We start from the raw sequence: 23,437 nt of genomic DNA, 5'->3' as shown, positions 1-23,437 counted from the left end.
CAATCTTGCTCGCCTCCGTGACTTTGGTTCACAGGTGCCCACTGGGTAATGCGAAATGAGCAACAATTCTGGCATAGCATAGGCAAAGATTTAAATTCAGTGCCTGCCATTGGAAAAAAATAAATAAAAAAATAAACATAGTTTATGTGTTTAGTCATATTTAGGTACCACCAACAATAAGTTTTTGTTACCATATATATTATTTTTATAAGTAAAGTCTTTTAAGATGTGTCAAGCCAGGGTTACATGCAATTAAATATCTATACTAAATTTGCTTTATCTGTAATTAATTGTCCTGGTTAATTAATTAATTGTCCCATTAATTAAATATTAATGTGCCAGAAAATGCCCCTTAATTAGCATTAACGAGATGCAGAAAAGAAGTATAGTTATATCTTTGATATATCTTCTTGTGTAACAACCTAATGACGTTTCATTTAGATTCTTTCAAGGCAGGGATATAATCAAAACATTGTTCATACCGGAATTTGCTTAACTGCTAATAAATAACCTATTAATTAAATCACAAAAAGTTCTTCTTTATGTGTGATAAAGTGTTACTTAATCTATATTAATAAAATGCAGATAAAGAAAAGTATATTAATCTCATTGATATATCCTCTACAGTAGTGTAACACCCTAATGATTAATCATTAATATGCTTTCAACGCAAGGATATAAGTAAAACAATTTTCATACTGGAATTTGCTTTAACTATCAATAAATCATATTAATTAAAGTGCCTTCAAGATAGTTAATAAAATATACAGTAAAAGAGATACAATTATAGATAAAAATTCATTTTGCATTTAACTGAATGGTGTTCATTCATTAAATATTAACATATCAATTAGGATATTCAATTTCATCATAATTCGTAAACAAAAAAACCAAAATTTTCAAATTCTTTGAGAAAGGAGAAAAAATATTACAATACCTAATTAAAATGTTTAAAATGAAGCAATCCATGCAAATTATTTGTTATGTTTATTATTTTTGTACCAAACATGATTTCAAATTTAGCAAGAGAGGATTTAAAGAGAATTTTTCTGTTTCCACAGTTCCTTGTTATACATGGCTCCAACTAAATAATGAATGAGACTTTTTATTTCCCACCATAATTAACAATTGTTAATAGTTAGCAATTCTTCAGATTGACTGGTCCTTTTTAAGAAAAAAAAATCACAATTTACTACAGTCAGCTAGTTTTTTTTTTCCCCTGGTAAAAACAATTGACATTAAAGAATTAAAAAGGTGTTAGCTGAATAAATACCACAATGATATGCTGTTGTCTACTTTAATCAGATCCCTGGTGTATAATAAAAAAGTGCCTTCACAATGTTTAATAAGATGTTCACAAGAGATGCCTTTAAGATGTTTACCGTGAAAGAGATGCAAATATGGAAAAAAAATTGTTTTACATTTAACTGAACAGTGTTTGTTCATTAAATATTAGCACATTTGAGCCACAACAGATATCACAATTTTGATTCTTTTCTAACAGTACAGATGTATACAAGCTATGTTAACTGCATTAAAAAAAATTTCTAAATTTTTTTTAAAAAAATAATCAGAATTGTTAAGCATAACAATGATTGCTGATCAATATTTTATTATCAAAAGTATAAAAAGTTAAAAACTGAATATTATTTTAAATAATATGTAGATTTTTAAAAAGATATTATATACTCTAAGATCACTTGTACAAAGAAATAATTAATGAAATATTATTATAGCTATAAGTATCGGTAGCATTACCAACATTATTTATACAGGGTGCATAGCCAAATTTTTCAACAAAATATAAGCACCTATTAAGTACTTTTTACACACTCAAAAAATAATTTTAATCACTTTCCAAAAAAAACATAATTAGGATCTGTGCAGTAATAAAAATTATTTTTTCTATCATTTAAAGTTATGAACAGAAAATCACTAAAATTCAAATGCAAAAAACTTCACATAATCATGATAAAATAACTAGTTACTTATAAATATTGCAGAGAAAATTGTGTAAAATCATGCATTTTTTGTAATTTAAAACGACAATCAACAGGGTAAAGAAAAAATCTCTCTTTAAAAGATTGAAAATTAAGCACTTTTTAAAAACCCTGAATAAAAAAAATCACCTTTAAGGACTTTTAAAAAATGTAAATCAAAAATAAGCACCTTTAAGAACTTTTTAAAACTGCTTTGCACCCTGTTATAACCAAGCCATGTGACACAGTGATAGTATCAATGACATAGCAATACAAGATAAAGAAATATATATCAGTAACCAAAGTAATAGTTAATATTTAACAACAAAATGCATTGAGTGTTTTATAGCAATTTATCCACAATAAAAAGACAAAAATAGTACCAACTTTTAATCTAAGCATAATTTAGTCTAAAATGATGCTTAAATAATTAAAAAAGAGCATTGAAATAATCTTACTCATAATAGGATACATGAGTAGAACTTTTCTAGAAGAAATATCATCCGGAAACTTAGCATACACTACATGGGCTTCATGGGTGTCCTCATCACTTTGAATTAATATCTTTCCAATACGGATTGAACGGCAACAATCTCTCAATCCTTGTTCCATTGCTTCGCCTTTAAAAATATTACATGCAATAATTAATACAAATTAGAAAACTTTAGGAATCCATTATAGTTAGAAACAACAAAAGAAATTCAGCAACTTAATAATTTAAAAATATATTTCATTGCTGTTTACTAAAGTGCAATCTAAGCTTAAATCTGCATCTAAATTTCATTATTAAGCAAAAAATCAAAATTTAGAAGCAGATTTAAGTAAAAATTTAAGGATTAGGCAGAGATTTGAAAAACAATATACATTTCAAGCAGGTTAACACCACACTTGAAGAGTTTTCTAGAATAAAGACTGCAAAAGCAGCCTATCCATTTTTTACAAGACAGCATTTTTCTTTTCTTTTTTTTACCTAATGAATTTTGAAGTAGTACAAAAGAAATCGAAAAAACTTTTCTATTTATGAAAATAATAAAACTTTTACTCAAATAATAAAAATGAACTTTGTCTTGGAATGATTTTTTTTTTCCAACGATGAGTCTATTATTAACAATGAAACACATTTTAAACCAAATGAAAAGCATTTTTTATCATTAGCCACTGCTAAGAACTAACACTTTCACTATATCTTTGAAAGATACTTAATAAAATTCATTTCAATGATGTATCTGGTTTTTTTTATTTTTTATTCCAGAATAAATCACTTCAAAAAACTTACCTTCAAAAGTTTGCAATTTTAAAATAAGACTGCAAAAAAATGCAAGTCTTGAATTATTAGTTTTTAAAATATAATATGTTTATTACCTTCGCAAATTTAATTTTTAAGGGAACAATAAATTTATCAATCTAAGTCTTTTAACTCTGGAAAGTTTTACTTAATCACTCTAATTGATAATCACATCCCATAGTATTCATTTGACTTATAGGATAGCTCAATCAATTGCAATTCTTTTAGTCAATCAATTGCAATCAATTTTTCTTTCCTTTAATAAACCTTGAAAGTACATATGAAAAAATACTTTTTTTTTTCAGAAACACTATAAAAAATACTAAGTTCAAACCATGCACAATTGATGCGTTTTAACAATACTTTTCTGCCAGTACTAAGACAATTCTACTTCTATTGGATATTACAAGATAGTTTTTCTCTTAAAAAATATATATGAATTTAGTGTTTCTCTAAAAACAAATTCTTTCAAAAATATCTGCAACATCTGAAGAAAAAAAATACAGTAACAGTTGATGCAATACAGGGGTCTGTCCAGGCCGAATTTACTACCATTTAGCGGTACCTTCACAATTTCAACTTTAGGAAAAACGGTAGTTTCACAAAATACTTTTTCTTAAAATTTTATTTTTGTATCCCTTAAGAAACGATAAATCCATATTTTAGACCAGACCTGCCAACCTTAGAAAATAAAAAAGCAGGAGACTCTTTCTGTATCACGACATAGCGCAATATTGAAAATTAAACCTGATTCACACTTCCTACAAGAAGTTCATTTCAAAATATATTATTTACATTACATAAAATAGACCACAATAAGATTTTGACACTGACTAATAAAGCAGAGCTCATTCTAGGCAGGGTAAACAGGGCGCAGCACCCTGCTGCCCTTTTAGTCAAAAGAATTCACCCTGTTGCCCCTGAAGTAAATTAGTGCCCTGATGTAATAGACTCCATACCCTTTTTGCCCTTTCTTTCCTGAACCCTTCTTTACTTTTTCCCCAACCCTTCTTTACTTTTCCCCCAAACTCTACAATGGATTTCATGAACTGTTATTTTTAACTCTTTTTATTTAGTTTGTCATTGCTGTCAATACATAGATTTATATGGGAAAGGAAAAATAGCCATCACAACCCATTGTTGCACTTGTCTTTGAAAGTTTGCAGTTACTTCCACTATCATTAAATCATAATTATTATTAATCATTTTAATTATTTAATCATAACTACAGACACTTAAAAACATACATTTATTATTTTATTAATATATGCATGCATTTTAAATAAATTACTAAGCTAATTAGCTCATTAACTCGATATATATGATAATTTATTAATGAAAATATGTAATTAATGATTGCTTTGCTACTCTCAGTTAAGTTAAAAAAAAATTCTTTTACTGATTGACAATGCTTTTTAATAGAATAATGCCCTTTTTTTAAACTTTTGCACCCTGCCCTTTTTTCTGCCTAGAATGAGCTCTGAATAAAGATACGTGTTCTTACTATAAAATATAAGGTTCTATAGAATTATATTAAAACATATCTTTTGATTTTTTCAAATTTAGGAAGAAGTTCAAAACTAACAAAATATGTCAATAATGAATACAATACTTTATAAATGCATTTCTTAATTTTTTTTTTTAACTGCTACTGTTTTAAAACTGCAGATGTTGCTGATGTAGCATTATTTAAAAAAAAAACTGGCATCTATAGAAAGTAAAAAAACATTTTGCCTAATGGTGTCCAAGATATCTCCGATTTTGCCATTTCATTGGTTATTGCTGCTGTTTTGGTTCACACTCACCATAATTTTTAGTGATGTTACGGGCCAAAGTTTTTCTAAATAAATGCCCAGCATGATCTGAAGCACAAGTTGGGAAGATCTGAAGCACAAGTTGGGAAGGAAATTGCACAAATTGTTGTTTTTTTCCTCTATCTTGCACTAAATAGAAAAAAGCAGGAGAAAACACCCTGAAGGCCTGAGGGCGAAGATTTGAGACAAAAGCAGGAGACTCCTGCTAAAAGCAGAAGAGTTGGCAGGTCTGCATATTTTTGTGTTGATCTTTTAATGTAATTTTTAATTATTCATAAATTATGTCTACATTTTCACAAAATAGGTACCTCTCAGAAAAACCTAGACAGACCCCTGCAATGAGTATGTATACAAATAAGTCTGCTATCACTATAAGACACATATTCACCTATTAAAGATATAAAAAGTGTGTGTTTACAACAGGCTGAAAACTATTAACCTCCTGCTATTGTGACAATTTCTTTTAGGGAAATATATTTTTCTACTCCTTAAGTGAACAATATTACATAAAAAATGGGTAGAATGAAAGAAAATTTTATTCATTTATGTTAGCAATACAGAAAAGATCAAACTGAACAATAATTCATCCTAATAGTTAATCTTTTACATTTATAAAGTTATGTGTGCCAAACCCAGGGATGAGATTGGCGAAAAGGCAAAAAAGCTGAATTTTCAAGTGAGTAAATCTTATGTGATTTAAAGCAAAAATATCAATAACATATTCTTATCCAGTTTTGCTGATGTGGTAATGCCTATACATAGCAATAATCGTCGATAGAAATACTGCCACATTTCTAGTAACTAAATCAAGAAAAAAAACTTACTTTTTACAAAAATTGCGATAACGGATTTTAAAAGCGCGTGAATACAAATAGCGATCTTGGATTTTAAAATAGCGCAAATATAAATCACGATATTGAAATCACGTGAATGAAATTCGATATTGGATTTCAAAAATGTGAAAATACAAATCATGATGCGTAATTTTCAGATCGCATAAATACAAATTAAAATGCATAAATTTTAAATGGCGTAAATACGAATTCAAAGCCTAATTTTTAAATCACGTGTAAATATGAAAATAGATGTTGGATATTACAACCGCAAAAACAAATCACGACTTTGGATAAACTCGCATGAATACAAATAGAATTTTAAAAACACCTAAATACAAATCGCGATATTCGATTTTTAAATCTCGTAAATAAGAATTGCAATGAACAATATTGAAATAGTGTGAATAAGAATCGCAACATGCAACTTTTAAATCAGGTAAATACAAAAATTGATGTTTGATATTAAAATGCAACGACGTCTGGATTATGAAAATACGAGCTATCTGGCGGACGGGTAAAAATGAGGAAAATCTTACGTTCTGCTCGTAAAAGCTAATAGCTAGAATAAGTAGATATGCGGAAGAGTTGGCAGCTACGTAGTTTGAATTTTCTATATATATCTTTTGATATATTATATATATGTAATATCTAAAATACTACCTTAATAAAATTAAAAGGATCTTTTAAGACTAAACTCAAAAAGAATTATATCTATCTGCAAATAAGCTTATCTGGTTTCTGAGAACATTAAATTTCTCTTTCACGTACTTAACTTAGCCCTTCGCGTATATACTAAGCTCCGTTGAATAGCGATGAAATCTTTATTTATAAAATGAATCCACCCCGCGCAATAAAAAATCGTAACGAAGCCGAATTCCCATAAAAATCAAGACGTGTTGAGATATTAGTTCATCTCCATCTGGTCTTAAGATCTTCCAGACACCGGCTCTAACATCTGGATTTTATAGATCACATGACATGAAGGAAATTATATGTAACACGTAAAAGAGTGTACACTTATCTTTTAGAAATGAAACTGTAAGCATCTATCCAGGAGCTCTGCTCCGTGTATATATAATTTGTAAATAGATTCCTTTATTCTTTTCTCAATAAAAGCATAGAAACTTCATTTGTTGTCATCCTTATAGAAAAGGATATTAAAAATAATTAAAACATGACTGCGAAAATTGGAATCAACAAAATAATGATTCATGAATGAAAGCCACGGCTTTGATAACATGAACCTTTTTATCTGACATGTTTTATACATAGTTTTTACTTTATTTATATGAGGGATTCCATGCTAAAATAAAATTCACAAGACTTATTATAATTATAAACGGAATTGCAGGGTTAATCATTTTTACACCTTTGATAGAGTCTTCTAGACAAAAAAGTTGAAAGAGAAAAAAAGTTCTTGGAAAAAAATTAGAGGGTCTGGAAGTAGACCTAAAAATAACTACTTGCCACGGGGCAAGTCAACAAATAAAAGTGGCTACTTAAACTAAATAAACAACCGGTCACTTTTTCTCATTTCTTTCTTCTTTTTTTAAATTTCTCTTACCATGCATTGAATTTTCTAGCACGGTGATGTCAAGTCAGTATGTTTAACAAAATTTTGTCACACATTTATATTATTTTTATTGAGTTAATTTTTTACAGCTGTAGATTATTTCTAATAAGAATTTCATTTTAAAAATATTAAGTCAAGTAAAAAATAAAAAAAGCAAAAATTAGCTATTAAATTAATAGGACCTATCAGTACTGGTCACCAACTCACTGGGTTTAAAGAAAAAATGGCTACTAAGTTATCAGAGTCTACCGGCCACTGGCTACTAACTGAAAATTTAAATTTTCAAGTTTATGTGGAAGATATTATAATTATAATGCAGATTCACAAGGTTTTATATATTCAGAGAAAATATGTGTTTCTGTCTGATTTCGTAACTTAATTAATAGGTAGCACTAATTAATTTGCATATAAGATTTACACTTAGTTAATGAAAATCCAATAATTAAAAAGCAAGTTTTTCTGGGGGGGTTTCTATACTTGATACTCAAGGAAGTCAAATGTTTGCCTATAATTTACTGAATGCAATGCCAAATTTAGTCAATATAAAAATATAGCATGATTTTAAATATATATATATCTTTACTAACCACTTCTAACTATGCTGACACCACAGTTTCCTTTCAAATATTTCAAACCTTCATAAGTTCCACCTAAGAAAAAGTAAAAAAAAGTAATTTGCAATTTTAAGTACACATAAGCAGATATGCATAATATACACAAAGTTGTGAATGCCATTTGTGGAAAATTTTTTACCATTGTGAAAAATTTCGTAGTATTATTATTTTTAAACAAGTAATATACAGGGTATCTGCTACATTTTAGATTTTTAAATTCATGACTTTTCCATGACTAATTCCAAGAATTTTTCATGACCGAAGTTACTATCTTCTCCGACAAAAACACAACAATAAATTTAAAAAGGCATTATAACAACATCAATTGAAATGATAGGTATAAGCAAAACTGTTATACTCTGCATCTTCTTATTTACAGATTTTAAATTGATAAAATAAAAAATAAAAATAATAATAACAAAAATTCGGAAGTCACAGAAGTTTATAAGATAATTCACTCTAGAAATGATGTTTTTTCGTTCAGTTTTTGAAAGAACACCATAATTTTTAAAGAACATGTTAAAAACATTTTATATTTTAATGAAATATGACTGTGAGAGGGGATTTTGTTGCAAATTAAGATATACGGAACACCATGAAATTTGGGGATTCCATTTTAAAAATTAGATTTTTCGACAACCTAAATCCATGACTTTCCATGATTTTTTTTAAAAAATAGTTAAAATTATAACATTTCATGACAAATGAAATTTGGGGATTCCACTTTAAAAATTAGATTTTTCGACAACCTAAATCCATGACTTTCCATGATTTTTTTTAAAAAATAGTTAAAATTATAACATTTCATGACAAATGAAATTTGGGGATTCCATTTTAAAAATTAGATTTTTCGACAACCTAAATCCATGACTTTCCATGATTTTTTTTAAAAAATAGTTAAAATTATAACATTTCATGACAAATGAAATTTGGGGATTCCATTTTAAAAATTAGATTTTTCGACAACCTAAATCCATGACTTTCCATGATTTTTTTTAAAAAATAGTTAAAATTATAACATTTCATGACAAATTTAGTTCAATAGCAAAATTCATGACTTTCCAGATGCGCGGATACCCTGAATATAAAAAAAAAAAATCTACGTCAATTCCTACTTAGGTCAACAAAGAAAAAAATTAATTAATTAAATTTAATTAATGAATTAATATTTGAAAAAACTGTATTAACATCAAGTGTCATCCACTAAAAAATGTATTTGAACTTGAGTGGATCGATAAAAAGTATTTTATTAGCGACTGAAAATTTGAACAAGATATAGGGAGAGTGTGAACTAATAGAAGGAATTAGAGAAAAAAAATTAAGAAATAATGATGCTATATAAATACATATATCACTCTCTTTCTTTAATGGTAACATTAAGTATAAAATTTGATTATAGTATTTTTCAGTATAATAGTATTCAAACCAGGGTTTGAAAAAACCCGGGGATTTTTGAAAAAACCCAACCCGCCTGGGATTTATTGAAAAAACCCGGGGAAAATTGGGTTTTATTTGAAAAAACCCGGGAAAAATTGGGTTTTTTCATTTAGTGCTCATAAATTTCACTGTGAAAATATTTTTATTCATTAAATAGAGTTGTATAAGTAAACACTAAAATTTCATCTGACTTTTACCTGTATTAAAATTAAACTGGAATAAATATTTAATGGTCTTCCATGTTTTTATAATACGATTAATAGAAAGTGAAATTAAAATTACGCATAATTATAAAGAGTATCAGTTACTTGCCCCTTTTTTCATATATTTAGATAAATATATGCATTTCTAGATACATTTTAACTTTATAGTTTCAGAAGACAAATTAATCTTAAAATACATACACTAAAAAGCATATATAAAAAGTTATAGCTTATTTTTAAAATCAGAAAATAAAACTTTAAATTTGTTTATTGTTGTTTAATGTATCACTTAATAGAAATTTTTTTTTGTTTGCTTTCAATATTTTTAAACATGATTAAAAGAAACAAAATAAATTGTATTCAAATGAAATCGTAATAATATTTAAAAAATCTTAAAAGTAATATTTTAATTTTTAACTGTTTTTTTAATTGTGATAAACTTTCTCCAAATAGTTAAAAATTGTCAGCAGATGTTAAGAGTTAACTTAAAAAAAAGGTCCATTTTTTCCCTTATTATTATTATCATACAACAGATTCAAAGTGTCTACATTTCTCTCTTAGATGGTGATACACTTTTACGAGTTTTGTAGCTTTATCTATTCCTAATCTATTTCGAAGTTTACTCTGCACCAAACCGAAAGTTGAAAAGCGTCTTTCTATAGAGACAGAGGATGCTGGTGCTGAGTGCAAATAAAAAAGAATTGACAGAAACTTTGTGGAAGCAATGGATTTTATTTACTTATTTTTTTTTCTTGTTTTTTTTTTTGCCATAATTTACCACTATTTTTTGATGAAAACTGTTGAATAACAGTGTCAAGCATCATTGATTTTGGAAAGTATTCAGGATCGGAAATTTTGAATGCCATAACACGTGGCATCTTGTTCATCATTTAAAAATTGTCCCCTTGTTTCGAGATCCAGGATGCATATGCTAATAAATGATGTGGCTGAACAGCCTGATTGAATCTTTTTACAAAATGTTTATGGGGTTCTAATTCATCACACGATAGTAAGTTAATTCATATTTCAACAGCTTCTGAAATTGAAATGTTTTCTGATTGAAGCTTTTTTAAAGCTTAAGAAACAATTGATATCTGTTTTTCCCAATTGATAGTTTATTGGTAAAGCCCAACATATCATTATTAGATTCATTTTGATGTTCAAGAACAATCTCTTCATATTTATGGTAATTATTGGCAAAAGTTTTTACGTGCTCACAATATGAATTCCACCTAGTATCATTTGGTCATCAAGCAGTTTTTTTTCATTTGCCCATCCATGTGCTTGATGCAAATTTCTAAAATATTTGCTAACTTCAACGATGTGTCCAATGATAGTATTAGGAGATACTTCTTTTTGAACCAAATTAAAAAAAAAAACAATTTGTGAAAAAAAACACCAAGTGGGTTTTTTCAAAGTGGGCCCACTTGGGGAACCCTGGTTATATGTATTTTATATTAAGTTTAAATAATGCATTATCACTACATATTTGAATCTTCTTTATTGTTAAGTACATTACGTTTCATAATTTTTTAAATTAGGAATTATAAAATATAAATGCAGTAATATAAAAGGAACAAGTTTATTAATCTTTTTGTTTTTACACACATTTATTTACTATATTTATTAAACATATGGATATTACCTATTATAAAATTATAATCAGTAAATATTTATATTTATAATCAGTAAAAACTAAAATTTCATCTGACTTGAGTTAAATAAAAAACTGAAATAAATATTTAATGGTCTTACATGTTTTTATAATAAGGTAAATAGAAAGTGAAATTAAAACTACGTATAATTATAAAGAGTATCAGTTACTTGTCCCATTTGTTTTAAAGTAATTAACCCTAGGAAAATGATTCCATTTTTAGATAAATAATTTTAAAAAGTTCTCTGATAAAAAGTTTTAGCATTTTTTTTTTTTTTTTTAAAGCCAGAAAATAAAACTGTTTAAATTTGTTAATGTATCACTTGGTAAAAAAAGAAAAAATTGTTTCTTTTCAATTTTTTTAAACACATGAATTAATAATAATAACCTGTTTATTAATATATAAAGCATGCAACAATATTTGAAAAATTGATCTTTTCAGAGTATATTATTTAAATTTTTATTTCATTTAATATCATTAAAATATTACTTTTTGAAAAAACCCCACTTGAAGTTTTCAATAGTAGGTACCTACTATAAAATTATATGAAGATTCGAGTTTCTTTTACTTTACTAATATTAAAAACTTAATCATATAAATCATGCAACTCTATTTGACAAATTTATGCTGCACAATAAATTATATAAAAGTAAATGTGAAACAATAAGTTTTAGTAAAAAAAAAAATGTTTTTTTGAAAAAAACCACTTATTGTTCCAAGTGGGTTTTTTCAAGGTGGGCCCGCCCAATAAAACCCGGGCGGGTTTTTTCAAAGTGGGCCCACTTGGCGAACCCTGATTCTAACAATTCAATTTTAATACTCTCATTTTTGTACTATCATACATTGTAAAATGAAAAGCACAAGAAGTCAAGATTATTTAAGTGTAGAAAAATTGAAAAGTGATTTGTATAAAAATACTTATTAAATGCTTACATTGAAATGTTTTTGAGCAAACATTTATGTATGAAAAATAATACAGAAAGAAAGTCAAACATAAAGAAAAATAAAGTAAATAAAACTCTTGTTATATTTATATCTTCATAAAACTAAGTTTAACCCACTGACGGTTCTGCATGTAAAAAGTCGTAATTTGACCTGCAGTCTTCTCCGCATAGCGAAACCGGTTTTCCCATGTTATTAGATAGGGAAATAGTGTATAGAGGAGAAACATTCTCCCAATTTTGCCCATTTGCTAAACTGCCAGTGGGTTAAAGGTTGATTATTATGCTATATTGATTATTATGCAGATATCTATAAATAATAAATATAATTTTTCTAACATTAAAACACTTTTAAAAGTGATTTTCAAAGAAATTTCATCAAAATTAGATGGCGATGAAAGGGTTGAAACTAGTTACAAGAGTCAATAAATTGCTGGCAGAAAGTTTTTCATCTAAGCTAATTCTACATATAAAATACCTTTAAAAAAAGAATATCACATTCATGGAAATTTAATCAAATAATTAATTAATGCAAACTAAATTATTTTAGGTCCTTAAAACTATCTTAAAAAATCCAGAAAAATCATAAAAAACAAAATTTGCAAAGAATATTTTAAGAAATCTTAAAAAAATCCCAAAATTTAAACAAATGCAAGCTACCTAATAAATATATTACTATATTTGATACAAATATATTAGTCCAATATATTAGTATATTTGAACCAGTTTTTTCATTATTATTTTTTTTTAAGAAAAACTTATAATACTTATTTTATTGAAAATGCAACTTAATAACTTGAATTATGTAACTGCAAATTCTGTGTTTTCATCTGCTTATTTGATTTATGTCACACAGGGAGTAGTATGCCTTAAATAAGTGAGAGCAATTATGAATATTGTTAGTAGTTTGGTGAGTTGCAATGAGTCAGAGCAATGAGTATTGTTAGTAGTTTAGATAAAAAGAATTATCACAAGCAGCTTAGAAAATTGTCCAGGTTAGGTTGGCGAAAAAGAGAATCTAATGCTACACTTTGCAAAATATCTTTTTAATTCCACTTTTTTACTCTCATATTAGCTAAACATTTTGTTGTTTTAAGAGCCAAGAAACACATGCTAAAGTTGCATAAATTTTTCGACTGAATCAAGCTTTTAAAAACAAAAATATAACTTAATTCTTAGTTGCTGTTTTTTTGCATAATTCCCTACTATATATGATTTTATGAAAAAATAAAGTTTTTCTTCGCATATAATAACAAAAAAACTTTATTAAAAGCTAAGTATAACTATCATAGTTTTCAAAATCTTATTATTTCACAAAACATAAGGTTATTTAACACTACTTTTTCACATAATAGATAATTTAAATAATAAATATTAATATTGAAAGCAAGAAATAATACCTATCTCTAATTCTTTAACTGAACAAAGATACCTCTTTAATACACTACACATCAGTTATATGGCAACACTTTTTTTTATTATGTTTCTTTTCGATAAATTTAGATTCTCATCCAAAAAATAGCCTGTTATCTGCATTGTGTAAAAGAACAATTTAAATGGTTGGTATTTTTACATTTTGTGTAGTGGGAAGATATTAGCATGATATTTCATAGCATTTGTATTTCTGTCTTTATTTTTTCTTTTTTCTAATTAATATTAAAAGTACATTGCAGTTTCTTCCTAAGCATTTCTAGAAGGGCAGCCTGCCTGCCCTTTGATACCTATAAATGCTTTCTCTTTGCCCTTTTTATAAAAATCAGCCATTTCTTAAAATCATTGCCTTTTTATTCATATTCCATTTTTAAGAAACATTAACTAACTGTTAAAATAATAATTACACAAAAAAAATTATCTATGTTTATAGGTTTAAATCTGATTTCTATTACAAATACTTATTTTGTTAGGATTATTCTCAATTGGTTAAATTTTCTCTTTTCTCAAGAGGTATATTAATTTTATTATTATTATTATATTATTTTCTCAATCTCTTTTTTCAAGAGGTATATTAATAAATTTTTTCAGTGATTTAAAAAAAAATCACTCTTAAATGTTTCTTTTTAATAATTTTCTGCATAAATTACAGAAAAATCTTCTAAATTGTTTATCAAAAAATAATTTTTTTAGTTTGCTTTTTTCAAAAATGTATGCACAGAGATTGTCTCTTAGCATGATTTTAATTATTATTTATAAACTATGAATTTTTCTCTTATTTAGAAAATGAGTGATTGATTTGATTTGTTCATTTACGTCGCACTAGAGCTGCACAATGGGCTATTGGCGACGGTCTGGGATACATCCCGGAGGATGAACCGAAGACATGCCATCACAATTTTGATCCTCTGCGGAGGGGATGGCACCCCCGCTTCGGTAGCCCGACTACCTGCAGAAAATGAGTGAAAATTGCTTTTTGAAATATACACATAAAATAGTATAAGATGGTAACTTAAAAATTGTTGAGGATCAAATTCAATTATAACATGATATAACACATTCTGGTAAATTTTTACGGTGTTAAGCGAGGGCCATTTTAAACTCATAGTGCCCTTTAATGTGAGGAAGCACCCTACCCTTTTTCTTTCCTAGCAAGAACTCTGATATTGCATCTAAAATTCAGTGATACAAATCTGACAGTGGTTTGCACTGTAAGTTGCAAAATTTTTGTTGCATTATGCACACATAAATTTAAGTGTTTTAGGAAAAATTACACTTCTGAAACCTCAAAAGTTACAGCACAAAGAAACTATAGCTCCGAAATTTATAAACAATAACCTAACATTAATCTATCAGTATGCAAAATGCATTAAGACTGTGACAAATTTATTTCATCAACAGTCTGTTCCACTGTGAAGATAGGCATTAATAACTAATATTACAAGTGAAGCTTAATCTGAAATCACTTAAATATGTTTTCGAAACATTCCACCAAAAATTTCAATCTGTGTAATATTTTTTTCAGGTATAATATAATTATAATATTGAAGCTTGTAAATTTTTTACAAAGAACAATACCTGTTGGTGTAGTAATAGAACATCTTTTATAAGGCAGTTGATTTAAACCTTCTTCAACAACAAGTCTAATCTAAAAAAGAAGTTTAATCTGATAAATAATTTTTATCACATTTATTTAAATTACACAACGATTATAGATTATTCTCACAAATAAACCTTTCAGAGTCTAATAGTATCATTAGAATTTCAGTAACTTTTTCATGAAGATAAAAAATTTCTATGACAGCCATTTTAAAGAAAAGTTACAACTCAGTTGTTAAGAACATATGGCACTATTTTAACACTAGATTGCCCAAGGAAGTAATTTGACTGCCTTTTAATTTCAATTAGAAAAACAATGATGTATATAATGACACAATTTCTTAGATTTTTGTGACTTTCTGTACAACGTATAATTTTTTTTATTGTTAATATTTACTAATAACTTGTTATATAACTGTAAATAATATAAAAAGTTAATTTTAAACGAATTTCTTTACACATTAGTTATTCTTTCACAATCTAGTCATTTTGACTGCTTTTAGGCAATATAGTTACACGCTAAGTTTCAGTTTTTCTATCGTTAAATGGTGACAATGACTAATGAAAAGTAATTTTTTCATCAAGATAAAAACTCTCTCTCTATGACAGGCACTTTAAATAAAGGTTTTAACTCAGTTACAAAGAGCATGGCACTATTTTAAATGGTGACAAGGACTAATGTTAAGTTATTTTTTCATCAAGATAAAAACTCTCTATGACAGCCATTTTAAATAAAGGTTACAACTCAGTTAGGAAGAGCATGGCACTATTTTAAATAGTAACAGTAACTAATGTAAAACTCTACTTACTTATCTCATAAAAATGGCTATGTAATGCAATTATTTGAATTTTTTTTTTAAATTTCAACTGTATCATTACAATTTTAAGATACTTTTTCAAATAAATCATTTTTGATTGCCCCTTTTAGAGAAATTTACAACTCAATGCAAAGAGTGTGGCACCGTTTTAAAGATGGATATGTGTATAAATTATCTTGTCAAACAAATATAGGTTCCATGATGCAAATTGTCTTCATACATTTTTTGCTAGTAGCATTATTGTATTTTTGATCACCTTCTTACCAAAATAAAAACATTTTTTTGACTGTTGTCATCATAAAAGTTATAATTTCAATACAAGTTATAATCCATTGTCTCATAGCAATTTCAATTTCTTTTTTGCTAAATTGAAAAAGAAAAAAAACTTTTCCTAAAAACTTATATCTTAAAAGTGTGAGATACATTTTTTAAAATAGACAAAAGTTAACATATAATTTTAATTTATATAATACAAAATATATCTTTTTTTTTTTAAATGTATGCATTTTCTTAGCACATTTTTGTGCAAAGAGAACTCATTTTTAAAGAAAAGCTGTTTTCTTTATCTAGACTAGTACTTTAGCAATCCACACATCCATTGGTACCCTGTCTATCACACCCAAAGGGTCTGGACTTTGGCTAACTCCATATTTATCATTATTGTTCTACATAACAGCCCAAGGGGGGTCTTGGCATTTTCTAGAACATTTTTCCATGTCGTTCTTCTTGTTGTCAAGTCTTTCCAGTTCAATACCCTGATTGTTTTAGAATCAGTAATAATATAGTACAGCCTCAAAAGTTACGACTCAAAAATACTGAATTCATTTTAACCATTTTTTTATTATGGTGAAAAATAAGTAATTTTGTATACAAATACAACTGTGCTTACCAAACGATCAGCATAGAAAACAAAATCACTTCTATTCGTATTCCTGGAAAAATTTTAAAATTAATTAACAAAATTATGAATAATAAAATGGATATAATCATGAATAATATGCACCTTGAAAAACTTCAATAAAACTTTAGGTATTTCATAAGAAAACAACTTTAGATTCCAAATATTTTGTTTTATATCATAAAGGGAAAAAAAATTAGCATTAAAAAGTTTGAAGAAAAATTTATTTATACTTTTTTAAATATGTTTGAAACAAATTTATCTTATACCAGAAGTTTGAAACAAATATATCTTTAGGAAGCTATTTACAATTTTTTCGACCTTTTCATAAGGTTTTTCAAATTACTTATTTTTAATACGATTCCAAATATTTTGTTTCATATCATAAAGGGAAAAAAAATTAGTATAAAAAAGTTCGAAGAAAAATTTATTTATACTTTTTTAAATATTCACACCACAAGTTTGAAACAAATATATCTTTAGGAAGCTATTTATAATTTTTTTGACCTTTTCATAAAGTTTTTCAAATTACTTATTTTTAATATGATTCCAAATAATTTGTTTCATATCATAAAGGGAAAAAAAATTAGTATAGAAAAGTTTGAAGAAAAATTTATTTATACTTTTTTAAATATTCACACCAGAAGTTTGAAACAAATATATCTTTAGGAAGCTATTTATAATTTTTTCGACTTTTTCATAAGGTTTTTCAAATTACTTATTTTCAATATGACATTCTTACGATGTGTGAATTAGCAGGGGTCTGTCTACGTTTTTATGAGAGGTACCTATTTTGTGACAATTTAGACATAATTTGTGAAAATTAAAAATTACATTAAGAAATCAACACAAAAATATAGATTTATCGCTTCTTACGGGATAAAAAATAAAATTTTAAGAAAAAGTATTTTGTGACACTACCGTTTTTTCTGAAGTTGAATTCGTGAAGGTACTGCTAAACGTTACTAAATTTGGCCTGGACCAGGGGCCCCCATCAGGGAGGAAGGTGGGCGCATTAAAGCTTGGGGGGAAATTTTTACACTAAATAAAACAAATAGTTTTGGGGGGGAATTTAGCCGAGAGAATTGTTATTTTATTTTTTTAAGCACATTAATAAAAGAAGCAACGTAGCACTATTTCGAACAAGCTAACATGGAAGGGGGAAGTTAGCAAATTTTTCTTTGGGGGGGGGGCAAATTTTTTTTGGGTGCATTCATCAATTGTTAAGCAAATTGATGAATGCGCCCAAGAGCTTGGGGGGGATGGGGGCCACTGGCCTGGACAGGCCCCTAATTAGGAATCACGTACTAATCACTTTTTGACGTGTTCGATTCATGACAATTCCATCACAATTTCTTGTTGTGTTATGAGCAGTTTTTCTGCAATTATTTATTACTTTAACATAGGGGTGCACAACCTTTTTCAGTGAAGGGCCACATGCACAGCAGATAGACCAATGAAGGGCCGCATGCCAAAGTGTTTAGACTGACATATTGAAAGCAATTGTTGGTGGTGATTGTTATATAAACATCATTGTTTATGTAACACTAAATTCTTTTGGCGGTTAACCTTGTAATCTCTTTGCAGAAAATACAATACTTTAAAACGTTTAAAATTAGAAAATGCAAAACTGATTACTTAAGGAGGAAAACAGAATTCGAAAATCAGAATCAATTTATCGGAAAAAATTTAGATAAATTGAAATAATTAAAAAACTATGGAAAAATTGAAATTTTTTTTATCACATTACAAAATACAAAAGTCCATTTTAACATAAATTTTAACGTTAATTTTTTTTTCATAGAATTAAATTTCAAATAAATAAATATTCTAGTCATTAATATAAATTCAAGTTAAATACTTTGATTTAAAGAAAGTTTATAGGGTTAAAAATGATTAAAACTGAAACTAAACCCCTTAAGTGGAAAATAAGACTTAGCATTTATTAGGGAATATACTTTATCTTTCAGACATTTTTATTTTAAATTAATAATAAGAGGCTATGAGAGGGAAAAAAAAGAAAGAAGAAAACACATTAAATTTTAAGGAACTATATTCCTTAATAATAAAAAACTATTAAGATACTTGTTTACAACTTTTTATGACGAATATATTTTTAACATGACACTTACTATTTACAATTAATACACAATCAATTAACAATCAATAAGATTTACATTACTTTTCGAAACTTATCTTGATTAAATTTTTTATACAGTCAAAATTTAATGATATGCAAATCATTTCCTAGCATATAATCATAAATGATATAAAATGCTCCAAGAAGATAGAAAATGGTTTAAAAAATTTCTTAATGGTTACACTGTAATTTGCAAAATTTTTGAATATTGTGATAATTTTATGTACTTGATCATGTGATATTTTTTGAGCCATTAAATGAAAATGTAATGATTGTATTTAAAGACTACTCTGTAATTTTGAACAGGCCAAATTCATTCTGGAAAACAGTCTTTCGACAAAAGCTGTTGTTGTGGGTAGTATTAAACTTAGAGCAAATAACATAATCAGTTTTGGAATTTGTCCTAGATGGTGTTCTTCCTTTCTGGGTTTTTAAATCGCGGAAATACAAATAGCGATGTGTTATTTTTTAATTGCTTGAATACGAATTGCTATGTGTTATTTTTTAATTGCTTGAATACGAATTGCCATGTGTGATTTTTAAATTGCGTAAATAATAAACTCGATGCTTGTTTTTCAAATCGCGTGAATACGAATCGTGTGGCTTTTAAATTGCGAAAGGACTACTCGCAACACTTGATTTTTAAAATGCCTGAATATGAATCGCGATATATGGTTTTTAAAACGAGAAAAGTAGCAACGGATGATATTTTAAACGCCAGAACACGAATCGCGATATGTGATTTTAAATCCCGTAAATACGAAACGCGATGGATTATTTTTAAATCTCGTTAATGTTAATACGAAATGCGATGCGCAATTTTCAGATAGCGTAAATACAAATTACGATGTATGACTTTTAAATTACATGTGACAACAAAAAGAATAGGTTCGATGTGTGTTGTTAAACTTGCACGTGTTCATGGGACTTAAGAATTATGCCGTTTTTTGAATTATTTATTTATTTATTTATTTTCTTTTTTTTTTTGCAAAACGGACCGCGTTTAAACACATCTCGGTTTTTTTTCCTGGGAAGGTTTTGATTTGGCTAAGATACGTAATTACTTTTTAAGTTACGAAAAAAATTAAAGCTGAATCGAATTTCACGAGTTGTAATATTGTGTGAAAATATCAGGTATATTCTAAATCAAATAAAAATGCAGCAATAACGGGAAAGAAGAAAAAGCACTTTCGAAAAACCTCTTAAAAAATTCGTGTTAAAATCGGTACAACGCAAATGATAAAATCGGCACAAACAGAGCACGTAAAAAATATCATAATCTTTTTAAATCACGGGGAAAACGTAATAACTACTAAAACAATAACCAAAATACTTTAATATTTTAGATGAAATTGGAGTAAATAAAGTCCATCAAAATTTTATGTAATTTAAATGCGAGATTTGAAATTAAAATGTCGCAATAGCGTATAAAAAATATCGGTACTTTCAAAACCTTGTAGAAATGTGTAGCAATAATTTCTAAAATAACGATTGTAAAATAATTTGATTCGCGATAAAATCGTTACAAATAAGCCATATCAAAAAATGGTTAGCTAAATGAGCGATTCTTTACTCGCGATTCGTAATAATATCATGCTAAAATATCGAAGTTTTAAAAACTGGGCGGAAATGTGCAGCAATAACTGTTGAAGAAAGGATCTAAAGTCATTTAGATTTTCCATGAAGTTTGCACAAATAAAGCGTTTCATAACTTTCAAAAATCGCTATTTCAGAAACACTTGAAAATGGGTAGCAATAACTACCGAAAAGTCATTGGAATCGGCACATACGAAAAGCGTCAAAAGTGGTAATTAAAATTCGTAAATCGTAATAATGATGTATTAAAAATATTGGGATTTTTAAAACTATGCTGAAATCCGTAGCGTTAACCATCGAAAAACTACATTGATTGAGATTGGGTGCGTCAAAAACTTAAAACTGTAAATTTAAATTACCGAATTTTTTTTATTATTTTTCAAAAACAAATATGTAATTTTTTTTTTCATTTTGTTCAGATTGCGGCCGCGGGCCGCACTTCGAGGGTTGGCGGGCCGCATTTGGCCCGCGGGCCGCAGGTTGAGCACCCCTACTTTAACAGCTTCTCTCACATGGTTTTTAAAAGTCAAAAATTTTTAATATGATATTATGATGTTCGACTCTTGTTGATTCCATTGTAGTATCACTTGTCGGATGATATTGGGTCATTCAGAAAGTTAGAGTATTATATAATACTAGATGATGTGTGTATGAGCAGGAACTTTCGGGACAACCCAATAGTTTTCTTGGTAGTTATTTATCCTCTTTTAGGCTTTTGGCACATGGTTTTTTTATGCTTTTCTGATATTTTTACAACATTTATTACAGTATGCAAATTTGGAATTTGAGTTATCACTTTTTGAGATGTTTGATTTATGACCATTCCATCATAATTGACGTCCTTTAGTGATAGTTTTTAACGGCTATCATTATATGAATATGTCGGTATTGACAAATTCAATTGATTATACTTTAAATAACCACTACATTTTAAAAGTTAAAACACACATATGGCTGGCTAGTAATCTTACTGTGATTTAAGTGGAAGAGAAGAGTGAATGAAGTATCTGCTAACAACATCACTTCAATACATATTTGACTACCACTGGGAAAAGAGTTTTTTTGAAGTCCCTAATCGTTGGTAGGTACAATATTAGAACTTAAAAAGAACAACACTCTCAAAACATATCCCTATGTTTAGAACTAAATTTTGGTGAAATCAATCCAATAGATTTCTACCCTTCTTTCAACAGTGAAACACTAATTAAGTATTTCATTGTTGCCTAAATACAAAGTGTTTTTCGTTTGCCAACTACCTGAAATAATAATTTTCAACAAGTCCTAAATAACTTTTAATGAAAAATGCTAAACAAAATAAATAACATTGTCCATTTATCATACAATATTATATCACTTACTTATCTCGAATAACAGTTTGAAGTTCTCTGACTTGATCATTTATAAGAATAATCTTAAAGTTAGGCCCGAATGCATCAGTTTTAATATCAGAATTAACATTTGCCTGATTGCAAGGTTTTAATACATCAGGCATTTCTACCTGCATATTATTTAAATTTATAATACGCAAACGGAAGAAGCATATATATGAGACAATAAAAAATTTAAGGATAAAATAATTTTTTGCTAATTCAACTTAGAATGAAAACTAAAATATAAACAGAAAACCATATGTAAACAGGAATTTCATAATAACTACGGTTAGCGTTAATATGGTTTTCGGTTAATTATTTAATCATTAGAAAAATGCCATGGTATCCAAGCTTTAAATGAACGTTTCTACTGCATGCAATTGAATACTGGTTAGTTTTCGCAGAAAAATATATTTCTTCAATCAGGTTCAATCTTCAATCATTAAGACACGGTTCCTAGCAGATCACCGAAGTCAAGCATCACTGGCTGCAGTCAGTGTGCGGGTGGGTGACCACTTGGATTAGTCTGCGTAGGGACCGAGGGTGTGCTGTATGGGTCTTCGTTAAACTTTTCTACCGTAAAGTGCTCGACTTCGCTAACAGGTCGTCGGGCTACCACAGCGGAGGCGCCATCCCTTCTACGGAGGATCAAAATTGTGATGGCATGTCTTCGGATCATCCTCATGGATGTTTCCCAGACCGTCGCCAATAGCCCATTGTGTAGCTCTAGTGCGACGTAAATAAACAAATCAAAATCAATCAATCAGGTTCTCATTCTCTCTAGACGGTGATCGGCTGTGCATGTATCGCATGCAATGAGAATACATGAGATACGAAAAGCATCCTCAGAAATCTAAAAAGCTGATAACAAAGTCATTTTTTTACGGACAATTTTTGTCAAAATTCTATATTCTTTCTCGTTTAAAAAAAAAACTAATTTCTTCATTTCTATGAAATTTAACATACCAACGGTGCAAAAAAAATTTTTTCTCAGGTTTTGCTTCCAAGAAAATACTTAAATACAAAAATAATCGTGTATGCTGCCCTTTTTTTTCGTGTTCTTTTGTATTTTGTGAATATAATTTAGCATGTGCATATCGGAAATTTTATCGAAAAAATTCTCCGATTTAACGTTTTGAAACCACTCATTTTGGGCGAAATTATTTAGATCTGTAAATTTTAAATGTAAGTATCTATTCTTTGGTGGTTGCAGCAGACAAACCTCAATTCTTTCATAGAACAATTTGT

The 23,437-nt window shown here is 27.9% G+C and overlaps 1 protein-coding gene across 2 annotated transcripts in view; it reads right to left on the bottom strand.

Annotated features, from left to right (window-relative positions):
* kri (uracil phosphoribosyltransferase krishah) overlaps positions 1-22,480 on the bottom strand; it is a 32,455-nt gene extending 9,975 nt beyond the window's left edge. The window contains exons 1-5 of one of the 2 annotated variants that reach the window (XR_015433707.1): positions 22,178-22,480; positions 17,075-17,117; positions 15,347-15,416; positions 8,075-8,137; positions 2,438-2,599 (exon numbers count right to left, since the gene is read on the bottom strand). Coding sequence is in view for 1 of the 2 variants with exons in the window: in XM_087163900.1 (XP_087020026.1) it covers positions 2,438-2,599; positions 8,075-8,137; positions 15,347-15,416; positions 17,075-17,117; positions 22,178-22,323 (484 nt within the window). In the remaining variant the exon portion in view is untranslated. The remainder of the gene's footprint in view (positions 1-2,437; positions 2,600-8,074; positions 8,138-15,346; positions 15,417-17,074; positions 17,118-22,177) is intronic. The other variant, XM_087163900.1, reaches the window with a different exon arrangement.
* Positions 22,481-23,437: the final 957 nt, after the last annotated feature.

Source organism: Parasteatoda tepidariorum, chromosome 5 (genome assembly GCF_982258835.1).
Source record: "Parasteatoda tepidariorum strain Cologne lab strain chromosome 5, Ptep-v5.0, whole genome shotgun sequence".
Lineage (NCBI taxonomy): Eukaryota > Metazoa > Arthropoda > Arachnida > Araneae > Theridiidae > Parasteatoda > Parasteatoda tepidariorum.
The sequence above is the reverse complement of the archived record's forward strand: the minus strand, read 5'-3'. Positions and strand labels throughout refer to the sequence as shown.